The following is a 19972-nucleotide window of genomic DNA, read 5'->3' on the forward strand; positions in this document are numbered from 1 at the left end:
ATGATCATGGCCAGTGTTGTTTCCCCCACCTGAAAGAATGTAAGAGAGACGTTAAGGTTAGCGCCACTGCACAATTCAACATCACACCGATCTGTTCATCCATCTGTTTTCTCTACCAGCTGTTACAGAGTTACAGGCTTCTGCAGACCTTCCATGCAGGCTTTCGGCAAAAAATGCATTTAACTTCTTTTTTTTTTTTTTTTTTTTTTTCTTTTTATAAGGGGCAGCGTACTCCAGCTGATTGAACGGTTAAAAAGGTTATTACTGTAGTTCAGACGGGATGCGTTTTTAAAAGGCTTTGAGGGTGTGTTGTGGAGTGCTTCAACTAACAGCTCCCTGTGGCTGCTTCTGTTCGCAATATTCCTCCCTGAAATATTTTAAAAACAGATCCATTGACCAAATAGTGCCAATATGAGCATGTATTTTACCTGAAGAATGCTTTCTCAGTGACAAAAACTAAGACAATAAAGGCCTCTCGCCAGCTCAGTAACTGTTTTTGAATGTCAGGCAGCAACAGGCAAAGAAGAAAAGGAAGATTGGAAGCAATCAGTAAAATAAATAATTTTATAATTTATACTTTTTATTGAAATTACAATTTACACCTGAAATACACACACATGCTCAGGTTTTATTAATGCACAAATGGACTGCAAGTGCTGGACCGACGCCCTGAGCAGGTGGGGCGTCGCTACAGACTGAGCTACTGCCACCCTCAAGCTGATGAGTAAAAAGGTATAAACAGTAACCCTGAAGACTTTAAGAAACAGAGCTTTATCTCTAGTTAACCAGGTGGGCTACATGTGTTAAGTCATCAGTTCATCTGCTACTGTCTTGTTTGTATTTCTCTAGAACAATCCCAATCGTCCTGGGCATCACGTGCTGGAAGTCAGGCTTTAGACCCGCTCTGCACCTCTGGGAAGCCCAGACTACTATCTGCAGGACAGAAATAGGTAAAAAAGTCTCACCTTCTGAGCTCCGCAAACTCACCTTCAAACTTCAGCTCAAAGACGCAGAGGAGTACCGGTCGGCTTCCTACGGCGCCACTCGCAGCTTCACACTCGTACCTTCCTGCGTCCCTGGCTTCGGTTGTCTTCAGAACAATAGAAGCGCTTCTGTCCGTCGTGAGATCGGTCCTCACCACGCGACCATGAATAGACGGATCCGGGCTGCATTCCCATGTGTGCTTTCCTCTCCACCGTAAGAGACACTCGTCTTGCTCCATTCCAGATTTGCGCCACTCACATGATTCCATGGTATCATTGCTCAGACACAGAAAAGTAACACTGTCTCCAGCCTTAAATGTGATCACTGAACAAGAAAAAGCAGAAAACGGTTCTATATACTATAAGTCTAAATGAATAGAGGCAACAGAGATAAACAAATGAAGAAAGCAACCAAGAACGTACAGTTATTAATAAATCCTCAGTAGCAAACACAGAGACAAGGCAATATATCAAACACATACGGATTGATATTTGTATCCACCTAAAATTGGGGGGGGGCTTGACGTGTTGTGGAGTACCTGTACCACTTGTTTTGCTCCTCTCATGGTACATGTCCATATACGTATTGTTTTCACGGATGGGATCACCCCGCTTCCCAGCGTTGCACGTTGCAGGGCTCCAGACTAACTTTTTTCACTAGGAGCACAGTGGCCCCCAACTGAAAATTTTAGGGGCGCAACCATAAAATTTAGGGGCACACACCGTAAATCAACATGCTAACCAAATATTCACATTTCTACTAATTTTCACTGTATTACTAATAAACTCTTTGATAATAGAAATTACAATGTGCTGTTTCAAATTTTATTGTGCACTTTTGAAGATGTAACATAAAAGGTAAACCGACAGCACCATCGCTGTCATGACAGTACAAATATTAAAAAATATACCAGCTCTAGTCTCCAGGCTACAATTACAATGAATTCAACTTACAATTAAAAATGCATTGTTTAGGCTACAAAACTAAAATAAAAAATAAAAACCCCTCCCTCTCTCCTCCTAAACCCATCCCTACAACCTTGAGTTGAATAATTATTAATTTCTTACTCACTGTAACTTGTATTCTTTAATTCTTGTAGCTGTATATTATTCATTCATTTCCGCGACTCACTGTGACTTCAACAAAACTGCAGAGTAGTTTGCTCGGTCCGCACCTGTGTGTGTGTGTGTGTTTGCGCGCCGGAGCTCCGCTCTCTGTCATATGCAGAGAGGACAGATAAGCTTGCGCTTACGAACTCTTAGGTATTGAAATTTCCATTCAGTCGCGCACACTCAAATTTTGGTCGCAAAATGCGACCATTTGGTCGCAGTCTGGAGCCCTGTAGTGGGCTCGCCACCAGTTTCTCTCCACTGACCAATGACAAGCAAAGAAAACAGGCTCCACCCTCCTACAACCGCGATGGCTGCAGCTGATTGGACAAAGTCTCTTTTATATAGACCTTAGTGGTCCCCTAATACTGTATCTGAAGTCTCTTTTATATAGACCTTAGTGGTCCCCTAATACTGTATCTGAAGTCTCTTTTATATAGACCTTAGTGGTCCCCTAATACTGTATCTGAAGTCTCTTTTATATAGACCTTAGTGGTCCCCTAATACTGTATCTCTTTCCCAAATTCAGCCTTGGTGCAGAATTACAGCCACTAGAGCCAGTCCCACAATGAGCTTTCCTTAGGATGTGCCATTTCTGTGTCTGTAGCTATTGAGGAGGGGCAAGGGGGGGGTGTCCTTGACCAACTGCCACTTTGCTCGTTTGAAAGCCATGATGTCTCTCTCTCATGGGTGGGCCAAATTCTCTGGGCGGGCAAAGCAGAGAAAGGGGAGGTAACCTTGCTCCTTATGACCTCATAAGGAGCAAGATTCCAGATCGGCCCATCTGAGCTTTCATTTTCTCAAAGGCAGAGCAGGATACCCAGGACTCGGTTTACACCTATCGACATTTCTAGCCACTGGGGGACCATAGGCAGGCTGGGGGAATGCATATTAATGTTAAAAAAACCTCATAAAGGTGAAATTTTCATGCCATGGGACCTTTAATGACCAAATTATGAACCGACTCACTACATACGTGCTGGAAGAGCTACCATTTTACATAGTGAAACATTTGAAGGACAACATATTTCAAGATCATTCTCCTGCTGAGCTCACCTGTCTTCCAAACAGCATCAGTAGACTCCATATATCCATATCCTAGCCATATAGTGGCCATAAGTAAGGACCCGTGCATTTCAATGGTTGATGTTGGTGCTCTCTTCTTTTTCTTTGAGGTTTTTTGGCGGTCAGCAAACAATTATAGAGTAAAGATAGATTGGGAAGCTTGATGTTTGGTTGATTAAAAACAAGGAACAGGGAAAGGCTGGCAAACCCTACAGAGTTTAGAATCGGGCCTCTGACTCGTTACAGGGAGTTTTCGGGTTCCACTGAATCCCTCTGCAGTTCTAGTGCTGAAAGAGAGGGAGAAAAAGACAGAGGAGAAAGGGTTAGACCGACTGGCAAGATCTTTGACTGGCCCATGACATCCCGATAGACATGCGCGTCCATGAGCTTCTTTCTTGTGGATATAGAAACTAGTATACGTGGAGAACTCACCGTTCATAGTCTAAAATATTCACTAACGTTAAACATTGTGTTTTCACCGTTTAATGCTTATCTAAATAAACGATGGATGTATAAAGAGAACCAGAGATGTAATCATTATGTCGTGCAACTAGCTATCGGCTAACGTTAGCTAGCTAACATTGCTAACTTTAGTCGATAGCCCCGGCTGTTTGGGTACAGAGACGTTAATAACGTTACATCCATGTTACGATTCTTTAAACGTCTTACTCTTTATTTTTCATTTTTTTCCCTTTCTTCCTCTTCTTCTTGCTTTCCGGCAGACGTGTAGCCTTGCGGCTATTTGCTGCCTCTCCACAGGACAGTTTAAGTAACATTGGAAAGTATTGTCAAATTCAGTGGAGTAGTCCTGTTGCAGAGATATAATCCATGATGGCTTCCATATAGCGCAGTGAACAACTGAATTGAAAGAGATCTCTCTAACTTTGTTGGTTAAGAAAAACATGTGCCAATAGCCAAACCTTTTCCCAACAAATCTCTTCAACATATGAAGACCAGAACAATTAAGCAGCAGGTGTACTCTTAACATCTTGTTGGAAGAGTTGACAAGTTGCCTTATTCTTACTTTAGTGAAAAACAAATATTCCCAACAGTTGTTTCTTTTACATTTAACAGTATAGGCTGATGACCAACTCCATTAAAACCTTTAAACAGCTAAAGGTATTGCATCAAAAACAATAGAAAACTCCTTCGGAGAGACAGGGATGCCGTAATGATGAATAAACTCAACAGTTATAAAGCTGACCACGCTGGTTGAGTAACTGACTTAGAAGCAATGTGTTTTTGTCAAACCACTGCTGAAAGAAAAAAGACTTGTTATTTTACAAAATATATCTGTTGTTGCAAATATAAAAACCTATGAGGAGTGAAATTATGCTTTTAAATCAGGCTTGTGCACAATCCAGAATTTAATTGAGAATGACTCCTAAATTCCAATAAAATTCTTGAAATTGAATTTGAATTGATGTCATAAACAGGATCTAGAATTACAATTAGAATTTGAATTAAAGGAAGCAGAATTGCAATTCAATAAATATTCAAATAAATTCATATACATAATTTAAGTGACGTGTTTAACAGTGAAGCTTTACAATATATGTCAGATATGATTGCATTACATATTCTATAAACGATATTAGTTTGAACTACTTGTACGGATTACATTAACAGGAAATGTTTTCCCCCAGCAATGAATGTTAAAAGCTCTAGTCACAGAACAAATAGTTAAGTTTGATTTATTGTAATTGTAATTTTGTGGAACATGATGGAACATGAATCCATTTCCCAGAATGCTTTACTTTAACCAAGTATTTATAATTGTTGCCAAACAATGTGAGGTGAACATTTGTTTGAAAGCTTCTTTTCTACACAGTTTGATGGTCAACAATGGACTTTTTAAAGTTTCAGAAGTCCCTTACAACTTCAGATTACAAACGTTTATAGATTTGACTAGATCTGTACTAGTTGATTTTGAAGAACCAATTCCTACACGAACACCAGGGGCCTCATGTATAAAAGACTGCGCAGCTTTCATACCAGAAGATGGCGTACGGCCAAAACTTGAAAAGTACCTACGCACAGAAATATTCACATGTATAAAACCGGTCGTACGCCAGGTCCTGCGCACCTTTCCTTTATACATCACAATCAACGTGAAATTGAGCGCACATGAATGAGTGACCGACCCCGCCTTGCCTCCTCCCATAAATGAATATGGAAATTACTATAAATGCGCGCTCGACTTCATTCTTTGTCCAATCAACAGGTTATCCTGCAGCAGACGAAAAAAAAAAAAAAAAAAAACGTCATCGACTGTGAGGATGAGGTGCTGATCGCAGAGGTGGAGGCGAGAAAAAAATGTTCTGTTTGGAAGTTTGTCATCTTGGATAAGCAATAAAAGAAAATGCCCAGAATGGAAAATGGTGACCGGGTGGTGAATGCACCGAACCATGGCAGAAATAATAAAAAAAAAAAGTTTAATGTCGAAGTGGAAATGAAGAGAATAGCGGCAGTGTCAGTCCAAATTATGCATAATAAGGAGTTTGAACTCACTGATCTAATGCCATTTATTTTATTTATTAAGTGTTAGTAGGCTCAGTGAAACTGAGTCCAGCGCGAGGGAGATCCGGCTCAGGAAGAGGAGAGGTTAGTGAGGCCAGCGTCTCCACGGCAGGGGACAGTGTGCATGGATCCGCTGCGCCACGCATGGATGAAGTAATGAAATAGTAAATAGGACTAGAGTAACGGAAATATGTGCAGAATTAAAGACCCAGTGTTTGGTGGACCGGGTACACCTTGTTCACTTAATAGCCTACAAATCATCCATGGGATCAACTACGCATCACATGAGTTAGCCCCCCCGACTCCTGTTCGCCATGGATGTCTCAGCAACTAAAGACTCACAGACACTATTGCATTTTCCGTGCCGATCTTTTTGTTGCCAGAAAGATATTTCATCTATGGGAAATACAGAGGATGACTGAAAGTATTTTCTAAGTGGATTTATCATTCATTTCCTGTCCTCATGTTTAACAGAGATTAAGTAGCCTGCGAATTAAACAGATTATAGTGTGAAAGATGTGAAACATTTTCCACATCATATGATCAAACTTTTATGGAGTATCAGCGGATATAGTTATGTTTTTTCATAGTCACAGACGTATGCCAGTAACTGTAGTGGAAACTTTATTTTGTAATGTTTGGTGATTTTCGGCACTTTTCTGTTAGAATTCTCCACGTTACAGAGCCAGAAAAGACTTTGCGGACGGCCCGCACATTCTCACGTCAAGTTAATTTTTTATACATCACAAAGTGTCCGTGAAAACCAGCGTATGCAAGCTTTTCGTGCGTACACAACGTTTATACATAAGGCCCCTGGAAGCCACAGAGCCATATGCAAGCACTGCAGTGCTCCATTCTGTGGCTCGATCAAGGCTACTTCAAATTTCAAAAGGCATCTACAAGTAAGTTAACAGACAGACAGTCTTTTATTTAGAAAACCATCTTTTGATGGTATTATGCTACTTATATTTGATATCATCAGTGTTGGGGTCACTACTCAAGAACGTGTAATACACATTATTCACTTTAAAAAAAAAAACATAATGCATTACCTTACTTGTTATTCTCTATGGATAGTAACTCAACACAGCAAGAGCCTGGCATATTGCTCATAAAGGGCTTAAACACACCAACTCATAACAACAGTAACATTAATGTGTTACATTACTCAGTTACAGCCAAATGTGATTATATTATGGCATTACTTCATAAGCAGTAATGTAATCCCCCAACACTGGATATCATATGTGTTTAAAAGCATGCAAGCACACTTTTTTCTTATTACTTATTGTAAATCAAGAAAACAATTAAATTGTGGAATTAATAGAAATATTTGATCTCTATACTCTAAAACTCTATATTTTGGAACAAAATGTGTGCAGGGTTGAGGTGTGACTAGTTAAGTGTAATGAAATTATGTTATTGAATAAAAAAAATAATGTAATTGTATTGAGTTGTATTACTGAGGTAAAATGTGTAATTTAATTAATCAAATCAAAAGGAAATTGCTTTGCATTGATAAAGTAATCCAAATTAAAGTAATCCAAACCACATTTAATATGGGTAAGCAATTACATTTCCAAAGTAACCTTTCTAACACTGAATGCATGAGAGATTCAACACGTACTTTCTGTTGTGTGACTGTGTGAAATTTCTTTGAATTGGCATGAATTTAATTCCAATTCAACTTTCTGTGGGGCGGAGTAAAATCAATTTAAATTCCAATTCATGAATTGAATGGAGGCCAATTCTGAAATTCTGAATTTTGCACAAGGCTGTTGTAAATCAAAGAACAAGCCAGCAGCATTTGTTTATGAAATGAATAAAGTTTAAGATGAATTTTGTCAACATTATAGGTGCATACCAACAAAAACTGGAGTCCACCAACTGAGGAAAATAAGGAGGTAGGACATATTTACTGTACTCATTCATCAAAACAGACTCTCTCAGATAATGAGACCCACACAAAATCACGCGGTAGATGCTAGATCGGATCCGCTAGACGTAACGACGTCATTACGGGCATAACGTAAGCGTCAATATGGGCAGGCGTTAAGGCTTTAACACAATTGACATGCTTACAGGCTTTAAATTAAAGCATACAACCATCGGATGTATTAAAAGATAATACAAATTACGAATTACAGCCATTATTACAGCACAGAACTAGTTGAACCGGCACTAAGCTAGCTAACGTTAGCCGGCCCACTTCCGGGTCTGATAATACACAACGTTTATCATGCCATACTACTACCTACCCGCTACCGTAGGCTCCCGTGCACTTGTTAATTTGATTCAGGTGTGCTGGTAGTATATAATATGATTCTTTAAACGTCTTACTCTATATTTCGACGACACGTGCAACCGGCTCCACGTGGGGTAGATGCTTGAATGCTTTATACTTCCTTATTCCAGTATTGCCAGATCTCGCGAGACAAATAAGCAACCAGGCCTGTGAAAATATGTCGAAAACCTATGTGAGAAAACAAGCCCAAAACAAGTGACTTTTCTACGGAGCCCCTCTAGGTTCCGGGAAGAGAAAAATAAATACTGTGTGCAGGGTTTTACAATCCGTGGGGACGGATTTTAAACTGTAGGTACAGATTGTCAATTTACATCCATGTGGACAGATTGGAACTGAGCTTTAGGACAATGACTACAATAGGGAGTTAAACCACCTTTTAACATTATTTAACATTAGAAAACTGATGGGAAATAAAATACAGACTGATGTACCAAATAAGCTACATTACACAGTAAACCTCCAATAATTAAAATTTGCACACACAAATAAATATCATCCTGAATTCACAAATTTGTTATTTATTATTGCAGGGACTGCAGAAGATCCCATTTTTAAATAACTCATAACCCAGAAAGCCCAAGAAAGCCCAAAAAAACCGCAACCCGCGACTATCAATATTTATAAGCGACTTTACAGAAAAAGAAGCCCAAAGTCGCTTATAATAAGCAGACTTGGCAACACTGCCTTCTTCTTGCTTGCTTTCCGGCAGACTAGAAGCCTTGCGGCTATTTGCTTCCTCTCATAGGACAGTTTAGGTAACACTCGAAAGTATTGTCAAATTCAGTGGAGTAGTCCTGTAGAAGAGATATAATCCATGACGGCTTCCACTATCTCAAATTGATATTCAGGGGGATTTAGTAGGATCTCAATGTCATGTTCTGTATTCCTATGCATGATACTGCATCTCTTTGCTTGTTGTATTGGTGATATGTTTAACATGCAATGTTTGTTGCAGGTTCTACAGAGTTCATCCTCATGCTTTCCCATCTTTGCTAGATCCCATGCAAATCCACAGTGTCCTAGTCTAATTACGGTGTGTCTTCCGTCTCTGCCCAAGTAACACTCTTCTGCCTTTACCCTATTTTTGTAATTAAAAGCAATGAGAACACCTCTTTTCATTTTACCACGGCCTCTGCCCCACTGCTGTAACGTTTTTCTCAAAGATAGGCAGAGGATGTCTCACTCTGTCAGCCAAAACAATACAACAACAAGTACAAGTATCAACATATTAATCTGTAGTGATTCATGAACAGGAAGGACATCAGGAAAAACTACTAAAACAAATAAAGCTTTATTGAAAATTTTCAGATTTACAAAGACGGATGTGGTTTTGCAGTAAAGGAGCGATTCAAATGACAGATTATTTCATCCAACTGATATAACGTTAAACTCTGTCTCCGATCTGTTCAGGTCAGATGTGATGCACGGTGCTGACCGCCACAATCTCATCACAGTCCTCAGTCAAGCTCTCTTCAGCTCGGTTGCATGGGGCTGTTGCCATGGAGACAGGTAGGTAATTTCCTGTCAGAACAGTCAATATACATTTTATTAGTTTTACATTGCCAGCTCTATATTCACAGCGCTGTGGGACGAAGGTCTGGCTACACCACAAACGCTCTGGGTTGTTTCCATTTCTTTAAACCAATCACAATCGCTTTGGGCGGTGCTAAACTCCGGACAGCAGCAACAGTGGCTCTGCTAAATAGTTTCGGGAAGGATTTTGTTTTGTTGGAACATTTTCCCTCCGCAAAAGAAAAACGCCACATACAATAATAAATGAAGTTAACTGTTGATACAATACAGTAACGTGAGCTATTTAAATTAGCTGAAACATGGTTAAACCTCATTAGCTCTTACCAGTGTCTCACCGTGAGTACCTCGTCCACAGCAATCCCACCAATCGGCCCCAAAACGTCCCAGTTAGAGAGGAAATTCCCTGAACATATTCTTTGTAAATCTTTACAAACATTCCCCAAAAGAACCGAGCAGGCCTGCCTCGTTGCACCGTCCAAATTTTCTTAAAAACGTGATATTTTCAGCATGTAGCTCGCTAGCTCGAAGTTTATGGTTATTTCCCGTATCAAAGCGAGAACGGCAACACGCAGAGAACGAAAAGTGAGGGATAAAGCTTGACATCCGGCATTATCCTGGAAATGTACTTTCCTTTGATCCAGACTAACATGTTATAAACAGTATTAAAAGAAGCAAAATGTACCTGTGGGCCTGCGTCGATATAAAGACACCATGATGAAAGTGGAGATGCAATACGGACAGAACACCACCAGGTGGCAGACCAGTCTGAACACAAGGTAGTGGTGGTCTGAGGTCGGGGGCTCTGTGGTCGGTGGCTCTGAGGTCGTGGGCTCTGAGGTGGGGGGCTCTGAGGTGGGGGGCGGGTCTGTGCCAGGGGGGGGCCGTGGTCGTGGGTTTACCTGTAGAGAGAATCACACTTGATGAAAATCTGGATGAATGAAGTCCTGAAAGCAGGTGGGGCCAACGCACTGCAACTTAATGAAACACACACGCAAATAGGCAAAACACAAGCAAATTAAGAAACATCTTCATTCATTTGACAACACATGTGCAGCATTTAGCAAATGCGTGGCAAATACACACAACACAACCAAATACACAAAAATGCTGCTGAATAAAGAAACGATGCAAAAAGAAAAGCACACAATCCCCGAAAAACAAATGCAACAAAAAAAAAAAAAACCCGCTGCATCCAGATTACATGATTAACGAAAGTTCTTCAGGCCTCTAGGGGGAGCGCTAAGTGGAACAGCTTGATTTTGTGTTTTGTCTATTTGCGTGTGTTTCATTAAGTTGCGGTGTGTTTGCCCCTGTCGGCCACCGTACAAAGGTAACTTCCTCACCTGTGACGGAGACCCAGCTGGGTGGAGACTCTCCGACACCGCTGATGCTGCACTTGTAGAGGCCTTCATCAGACCTGGAAGCCCCGCGGATGTTCATGTGACCTGCAGCCTCAGTCCTGATGAAGGAGCCATCTCTGTAGAAAGCTGCCGGGAGGTTGGAGGACATCTTTGTTTTACAGTGCAGGGTGACATCGTGTCCCTCCATCACGGGGAGGACAGGACTCTCCAGGATCACTGGTCCACCTCAACACAGAAGGAAAAAGCCTTGGATTGAGCTCTGTGATGCCAAGTCTTGATTAACTTCAACGTCATAAGTAAGCAACCTCATAGTGACCACACATGTTGAAGACAGGATCAACATCTTTGCCGTCACAACACAATTATCAACATCAGCGGCGTAGACATCGTCATCACCATCGCCATCATCATCAAGACAAACCACACCAAATCATCACCTCTCTTCTTCACTCGCTGTCTGTCAGCTGCTCGTCGTTCGCCTTCTTCTGAAATATTAGGAACACTAAAGCGGAACCAGAGAAACTGGTGAGACCAGAAGTGTCGGCGAGTTTTGGATATTCTGTCCAATAAACAAGCGACTGCATGACGTGTGTTTACAGTGTTTGGTGCGTTTGACAAAGTGCCAAAAACCAAATGAAAAATGCAACAATGCTGCAACTTCACCCCCCGAAGCGCACCGAGTCCACCGAACTATAGGTGTGAAAGAGCCTTTAGAATAGATGAATAGTGTTACGGTTTAGTTCCCTGCTGTGCGGTGAACATTTCAGCCTACACAGTGAGTGTTTGCGTTTAGAAATAAAAAGACAGACTCACAGATTGATGGATTAATTGTCTGATCTTACCAGTGACAGTGATGTTGATGATGTTACTGGTTGCTCCCTCTCTGGACTTGCACCAGTAAACTCCGCTGTCCAATGGGAAGATGTGGCTGATGACACAGGAAGACCCATCAGATCTTCCCCAGTGGTCACACTGAGTCATCGTGGGTTCTTTGGTGGTGTTCCTCCTCAGAGTCCATCCAGCAGAGCTGCCGTCCTCCTCGCAGCTCAGAGACACAAACGTCCAGCTGAAGAACTGAGAGCTGCTGGGAGTTACAGTCAGAGAGGCTGGGGGGGGTCGACATGATGCGGTGGTTAAAAAATAAATTGATGAGTTTTCACGTTTTTTTTAAATTGAACTTAACATCCCCTTCAATGATTGGATACAAGCAGCAGGATGTCGAACAGGCGAGATTTTGTTGTTGTCTGTGTGTGTGTGTGTGTGTGTGTGTGCAGGTTTGATAGATATCATTCTTCACACATTCACCATGTGTTCTACACATGATAAATGAGGCCTCTGGCAGGATTAAAAAAATTAATAATAATAAATTTGAACACTTGTAGTATACAGTACAGGCCAAAAGTGTATTATGTTTATTGTGTACTTAACAAAAAAGTGTGAAATAACTGAAAACATGTCTTATATTTTAGATTCTTCAAAGTAGCCACCCTTTGCTTTTTTTGATAACTCTGCAAACCCTTGGTGTTCTCTCAATGAGCTTCATGAGGTAGTCACCTGAAATGGTTTTACCTTCACAGGTGTGCCTTGTCAGGGTTAATTAGTGGAATTTTGTCCCTTATTAATAAAAAAGCAAAGGGTGGCTACTTTGAAGAATCTAAAATATAAGACATGTTTTCAGCAGATTTCACACTTTTTTGTTAAGTACATAATTCCATATGTGTTCATTCATAGTTTTGATGCCTTAAGTGAGAATCTACAATGTAAATAGTCATGAAAATAAAAAGGAAACGCAACGAATGAGAAGGTGTGTCCAAACTTTTGGCCTGTACTGTACGTAGAAGTAAGAAAGACCCTTTTACCACATGAAGTCAATCCCTGAAGTGTTCGGGAACATTTCCTGCATTGGGTCATATGTAAATGGGAGCAGGAAACAATATTCAGGGAAATATCTGCCGCCAATGTCCCACCTCAAGGCCTGGCAACATTCCAGGAAGAATGCCTGTAAAGCTGTTTTGGGAATGCAAGCAGTAACATTGCAGTCGGTCTGACGAAAGACACTTTCACATGGTGCGAGCGAACCAATGACAAGACTCTGCTGATTGAATGCATGTTTCTGATTCAAGGAGCTAGCCACTGTCGCTGCGTCGCCCAGTGCTCAAAGTGGGCCGGTACTCACCGGTACGCAGTACCGGCACTTCTACATTTTACTCTTAAGCGTACCTGTGACTTGTTCTTGCGTACCGCTACTTCTCGCACATAGCCGGTACTCTACCACTGACAGAGAAAGCGTCAGTGTCAGAGAAAATGACCCTAACATTACATAAACTACACTATCCAGAGGGCACTACGAGACTTACCTCAGTTCGGAAAAGCTGTCTTATGTCTGCAGCCTGACCGTAACAGATTTTTCACCGCTGAAAACCTAGAAACTAAAAAGAAGTGTGTCGAGTTTGCAGTTCGTTATGTTAGCCTGGCTACAGAAAAAAGAACCCGTGTGCTAGAGCCAGACACGTAAACAGAGGTCCAAGTCCAACCAGAAACATCAGGTACGATTCATGAGCTTCAAACTAACGTTAACGTTGATGTGAGTCGAACCGCTAGCGTTAATGAGGAGTCTGCAGCTACCAACCTTAACGTTACTATAATGGCTAAGCCTAAAACTTAAAACCACTGAGGGGCTGCTATGCGGACTTAAACAATCAAACAAACAAACAGTCTATGGCTAGTAAACTAGCTGACTTGCTCTCTTCTACCTGACACAGCTCAGTAGTCTTTTGTTGAAATCACAGACTCTAATAGTCATCGTTGCGTTTTGCTGGGCATTTATTGATCAGAAAGTTCTTCATGTCACCGTGCAAGAAACCATGTGTCCATCAAGCTCCATCAACAAACATTTCATCATACACATGAGCGTTGCGCACTGTAGGGATTTGATGTGGTCAAATGTGCTCCTTCACTTAACAGCACCCATAGTTACCTGTTGAAAGGTTCCTACCTATATAGACTTCAGTCATATGCCTACTAGTGCCACCAGTGGACAATTTGTGTCCTACAACCAAACCAATGAAAATGGCTCTTACAGTTACCTTAGTCAATGACAACGACGTCAACAATAACGTGAGTAACGAAACACACGGATGGCCTGACTGTTGGTCAAGTGACCAAGTGATGTTTTTTTTGCTCCACGAAGAGCTGGCTCGTTTTTAAAGATAACAAACTGGGCTGCAAAACATGTAGCAGCATCCCGTCACTTCCTGGCCAGACAGAGGGGACTAAAGCTGTCAAGAGACACACACACATACACACACACACACACACACACACACACACACACACAACTTGTTTAAATAAATACATACATTTATGTTGTTAATAAATAACAATAAATTGTTGTACCAATATCTCCAAGTTTTGTTTTTCACTTTAGAATTGTCAAATGTCATAATGATTTGCCAAAACAAGAGAGTACCGGCACCTTTTTTTCCCCACTTAAAGCACCGGCGCCGCCCAAGACAATTGTAATTGGTTTAAAGAAAATGCAATAAACCCGGAGCGTTTCTTTTTCTCTCCTATCCCAGAATGTATCTGTGATGTAGCCAGGCCTGACTGCAGCACAGCGCTGGGATAATGCCAGGCTATCCCAGTATTATATCGGGAACCATGTGTGAAAGAGGGTTAGCCGTTCTATCAGATGTGATAGAAGAACTGAAACTAACCTTGGTTTGTTGTGCATCTTAGCATCGAGGTGAGAACTAAAAAGAAATGAAACTCAGGTTAGTTTGAGGTGTTACCTGCAACAAGACATCAGAGAAAGCTAAATACACTGCGGTGTAGTGAACACAAGCGGATGTTAGTTCTTGTTCTGCTGGGAACCGATGCTGCATAAAAGTGTGTACCATGTGCACCATGTTTCAAAAATATCTAAAGCACAAAAAACATGTTGTCAATTATAGGAAATTATTATTTTGTCAAAAGTGCTACGAGACTCCAGTGATAAAATGGGCTTGAAGTCACTCACAAAACACAAGAGAGTCAAAACGGATGAAGTGGAGTCACCTTTCAGTCATACTCCCAAAACACGGTTTACTATGTTTCCTATAGAGCATTTTACCACTGTTTTCACATGCTAATGATGACCAGTAAAGGACCAGTAAACTGAACCTGATGATGGTGGAATTACCCCTTAAGGAATCAACACACATTAAAGAACATTATCCGATCATCTCAAAGTAACATTTTCATGAACTAATGTCATTTAATGTGTTCTGGAAACTAGAAACTGCAGACTGTGTCTATACACATAGCCTCAAAAGTCATGCAAAAACCAAACATAATTTCATAATTGAAATAAATGACAGTATTCTAGTCATTATTGCTACATTGCAGCCCAGACAGAAACCCACCCATGATGATACTTACAGAGCAGCCATAGTAGAGACATTTTCTCCATCCTACCAATGGTGCAATGATACCTAGGTGTTGATGAGAGCTACACTTTGATCAGTTCATGGTCACATCCTCCTCCTTCCTCTGTGACCGTGGCTGTCAGTGTTGTGGTTTCCTCTCACATGCAATGGGGGGCTGACATATCTGTGTTTAGTTGCATTAAAGCAGATACATTCAGCTTCAAAAAGAGGCACCGAACCATAACATGAAGTAAAGAGAGAGAGAGAAAACTAAATGAATATTTTGACATGAAAAAAGCAATAACTGAAACCACAATGTAAACAAAAAGTTTAAAGTTAAGCCATTTTCTCATATGAAGTTTGTCTCTAAAGACCGTTCTCACAAACAGATTGTGTGGGCGTGCGTATGTGTGGCTGTGCGTGCGTGGCGTGTGTGTGTGTGTGTGGCCGTGTGGACCTCTGAGGCTCTGTGATGACAATAAATAAGAAAACGTGTCCAGATTAGTGTGAAGGGATGACATAACTACCCCAAACAACTTACCCAGTGTGCTGGTCCATTAAATATTTAGTTCTCTTTTTTCTTTACAGTAGAATATGATTATTTTAAGTTTTAAATGTAGGTCTAGTGTAACATTTTAGGTAGGTTATTACAAATGTAACTCGGGCATGCAGTCACAAAGAAATACATGTTTAGAAACATGTAAAAGAAAATGTATCTTAGTAGCTTATATTTGATTTACTTTCAGATAAATATATATATATATATATATATATGTTACTATGCCTGAGGTGATTAATATGGTCACCAGCGGTTTACTCTTTCTCCTTAGGAAGCAATAACAAACCACAAATAGGCTAATCATACAGCTTGCACCCGTGGATGTAATGTAACGTTTGCGTAAAGGCTCTTCTCCGCCCTCCATTGTCTACCACACACAGGCAGACGATGTGCAGCAGCTCCCCGGCCATAGGCGCCGATTTATGTTTTCCTCCGTGGGTGCTCACGGGCGCATGCGCTTTAAAAAAAAAAAAAAAAAGTAGTCCAACATTTTTTGCATTTCAGAACCTTAGGAAATGGACAGCGGCCGACACGAACATACACACACCTATTAACTCGAATAACTCACTGTTGCTCCTAGCTTAACTGTTGTTATCTGTTTCTGACAGGGCACTGGTGGAACTCTCTGCACTGTTGATGGATGTCGATGCAGTTGCATCATTAAAGTGCCCATATTATGAAAAAAAACACTTTTTCTGGGATTTGGGGGGTTATTTTGTGTCTCTGGTGCTTCCACACTCCGGGTGAGCTGTTCAGAATCTGCACCGTTTTCTGCGTCACTAGCCGAAACGAGCTGGCTAACCGCTGGCATGCTAGTATGCTACCTAAAACACACACAAGTTCACCATAATCTACAAAAGAAGTACCTACTTTACCATGTCCCTGTTCTGCAGGTATTCCCCGCAAAGTTGGAAGTGTGAAGAAGTATCCCGGCTAATCCTGCATTGTAACTGACCAAAGGTGTTTAAACGGCTAGCAATTGGTGATAAGATCCTTACCTAGCTAGCATGTGCAACTGCCAGCAAAGATGGTTAAAAAAAAGAGATGTCTCACTCTGTAGCTAAAACAGAGACCTGAACACAGGGTGAAAAGAGGAGCTGCAGCACTGTGCAGTACGACAAAAATATGGTGTCTTTTGAAAATCAAACCATGTAAACCTATTCTGATATAACCTCTAAATACAGTTATGAACCTGAAAATGAGCATAATATGAGAGCTTTAAGTTTTGCTGTTTTAATTACAAATCTGTCTCATACACGCACTGTATAGTTGGGGGATGGAGCGGGGTCACTAAAGAGACTCTGTGATTGGTGATGGAGCAGGGGACTGACAGCAACATAACCAATCACACTATGACAGATGCTCCACTTAGCACCAACTGCAATGTTTATTTTTAAATGAATGTAGCCTACTGGCAGTCTGGCACACGTGGGTGCTCAGTGGGTGCTCTGTATTTTCCGTGGGTGCTCAAGCCCTGGAGCACCCACTCCGGCGCATATGTGACCCCGGCTCTGAGTCAGCGGGTCGGGAAGTACCTGCAGTAACCTGTTATCTCAGACTGTCATGAGTGAGTCACAACTCTTTCGATGGGTCACTGAAAATCAAACGATTTTACTGTATAAATATGGAGATTTTTGGAACTATGGAGCCAAGTCTTTTTATTGCACCTCCAGTTTCATATTTTTAGTCATTTAACAGCAGAAGTATGGGACTTTGTTTCCAAAAATCTCCATATTTATACAGTAGAATTGTTTGATTTTCAGTATGGGTGTAGTAAGTGATGCCCTGTACTCAAATACATCAGTCATTGCCTGGAACTATGGACCAAATCTTTTTTTCATAGCACCTCCAGTTTCATATTTTTAGTCATTAACGACAGAGGTATGGGATTTTACTTTAAAAAATCTCCAAAATTATACATTAAAAATGTTTCGTTTTCATATGGGTGTAGTCAAAGATGTCCTTAACTCAAATATTTGAGTCATTGCCAGGAATTATGGAGCAATGTAATTTTATTGCACCTACAATTTTAGATTTAAAGTAATTTTACCCTAGAAATGTGGGACATTACTTTGTAAAATCTCAAAATGTATACAGTAAAAATGTTCGTTTTTATTTCTTGAAAATATAATCCAATACTCTTATTTTTATGTGAACTTTATATATAAACTTTAACATCTTATTTTGAAAACTTCCTGAGATCTGAGTGTCGGCTAGCTTGACCGCAGTCATTCAGCACACATGTGCATGACCATGATGTGGTCCGTCTCTGTCACCACATTCGTCACACAATCACAAACATATTACTGCCGATTTTCAAATCGTTTCCCAAATCTACTGTCGCGAAAAAATGTTTGTCTAAGTAATCACCACATCACAGGCACCTACAAAAAAAAAAGATCTAAAAACAATATAATCATTCAAGTTCACAAAGGAGAACAGAGAACACAGGAATTAACCAAAAACAACACAATTCAGACTAACCTACAAACACTCTGAAACCATAACAGTGCCATTTTAATCTATTTGTTTGCTTTTTGAAAAGTAAAAATACCTCTCAAATCATATTAACTTCCCTTTATTGAAAAAAACTTTTGTGCACAGTATGGAAGTGACTTTAAAGTGCTCATATGGTGCTCATTTTCATGTTCATAATTGCATTTTGAGGTTGCTGCAGCTCCTCTTTTCACCCTGTGTGTTGAGCTCTCTGTTTTAGCTACAGAATGAGACATCTCACGTCTGTTCCATCTTTGTTGGGAGTCGCACATGTGCATATCTAGGTAAGGACTACTAGCTAGAAGCTAGCACTGCTAACGGTTAGTCACCTCGTTCTCAATGGCAAAATGCTGCAACACACACAAGTTCACCCTAATCTACAAAAGAAATTGTATAGAACTACTTACATGTCCCTCGTCTGCAGGTATTCAACGCAAAGTTGCAAGTGGGAGACCTGGGTTCAATTCCCATTGCGATACATCAACCAATGTGTCCCTGAGCAAGACACTTAAACCCTAGTTGCTCCAGAGGTGTGCAACCTCTGACATATATAGCAATTGGGCATTAAAAGAAAAATGGTTTGGTTCGGGTTGGTTGTCAGTTGAGGTCATGGGTCGATAGGGAATTATTTTATTTTTTATTTAAATTTTTTTCCCTGTGGCAGCAAGGGATAGGTAGGACATTTTTTTCCCTTTACAGTAACGATGGATAATCTATTTTTTCTCAACACAGCCTAGCTGTTACTACATGTACAGTTGTTGATTAGTAAAGTGAGGCGTCATTGACGTGCATATTAAGTAGACACATGTATCTGTATTGGTCTTACAATAATGTAATTATATACTATAATTAAATTAATTAAATGTTTTACATTATTAAAATTATAATGTAATAAATACATTGACAGGTTTACCGCTCCAGCGAGAGGGTGGTTCGTTCAGACAGCAGCTAAGTTTACAAGAGTTTGTCCATAATTCAAGATTCGTTGCAAACTAAGATAAACAGTTAGGGCCCTATCTTGCACTCAGCCCAATTGACTTTGTACACCGACGCATGTATCATTCCTATGTTACACCTGACGCACGGCGGACTTTTCCCTCCACAGACGCACGTCGGTAAATTAGGGAATGTATTGGCGCTCCCGGCGTCGGTTCAGCAAAAAGAGGAGGCGTGTTCCGGCGCAAACGTTCCCCGGTGCTATTTTACAATTTCAGAAAACAATTCCGCCAATGACCAGGAAAAACGTAGTCTAAAGTCAGTGGCGCGTTATTCAGATGCTATTTTAGGGGCGCATGCTTGGCCATAATGTAGCGTGCGCACAATGCGCATACACTTTGCTTCTCTCATCTACACGGACGCAGCAGTTCCCATTTTTGCAAACCGTACATAATTACAAAGAAAAATATTACTGAAAATGCGCTTCAAGTGTTTGGATAGATCAGGAGGCACTTTACAGTACAGTCCTCAAAAAGTCGCAGCATTCTTTGCGGCTTGTTATGTTTTACACAACATTTCCATGAATCATGGATGTGTTGACAGTACAAGCCAAAAGTTTGGACACACCTTCTCATTCAATGTGTTTCTTTATTTTCATGACTATTTACATTGTAGATTCTCACTGAAGGCATCAAAAC

At 40.7% G+C, this 19972-nt stretch overlaps 2 protein-coding genes and 1 long non-coding RNA gene across 5 annotated transcripts in view; all 3 read right to left on the minus strand.

Annotated features, from left to right (window-relative positions):
• LOC114545554 (uncharacterized) overlaps window positions 1-8093 on the minus strand; it is a 12326-nt gene extending 4233 nt beyond the window's left edge. For 2 of the 3 annotated variants that reach the window (XM_028563919.1, XM_028563921.1), the window contains exons 1-4: window positions 8019-8093; window positions 3150-3445; window positions 988-1308; window positions 1-29 (exon numbers count right to left, since the gene is read on the minus strand). The exon at window positions 1-29 is cut by the window's left edge and continues 73 nt beyond it. In XM_028563919.1, the coding sequence (XP_028419720.1) occupies window positions 1-29; window positions 988-1308; window positions 3150-3228 (429 nt within the window). In that variant the 5' untranslated portion in view covers window positions 3229-3445; window positions 8019-8093. Of the gene's footprint in view, window positions 30-987; window positions 1309-3149; window positions 3446-7936 lie in introns of all 3 variants that reach the window. The other variant, XM_028563920.1, reaches the window with a different exon arrangement.
• The window catches only part of LOC114545544 (uncharacterized), a 202710-nt gene that overhangs the window by 79359 nt on the left and 103379 nt on the right, over window positions 1-19972 (minus strand). The window lies entirely within an intron of this gene.
• LOC114545561 (uncharacterized) lies at window positions 14457-18846 on the minus strand. Its single transcript, XR_003690903.1, has 3 exons — window positions 18746-18846; window positions 15297-15501; window positions 14457-14629 (listed from the first exon to the last, which is right to left on the minus strand). It is a non-coding gene; the product is annotated as an uncharacterized LOC114545561 (long non-coding RNA).

This window comes from Perca flavescens, chromosome 19 (assembly GCF_004354835.1).
Source record: "Perca flavescens isolate YP-PL-M2 chromosome 19, PFLA_1.0, whole genome shotgun sequence".
NCBI lineage: Eukaryota > Metazoa > Chordata > Actinopteri > Perciformes > Percidae > Perca > Perca flavescens.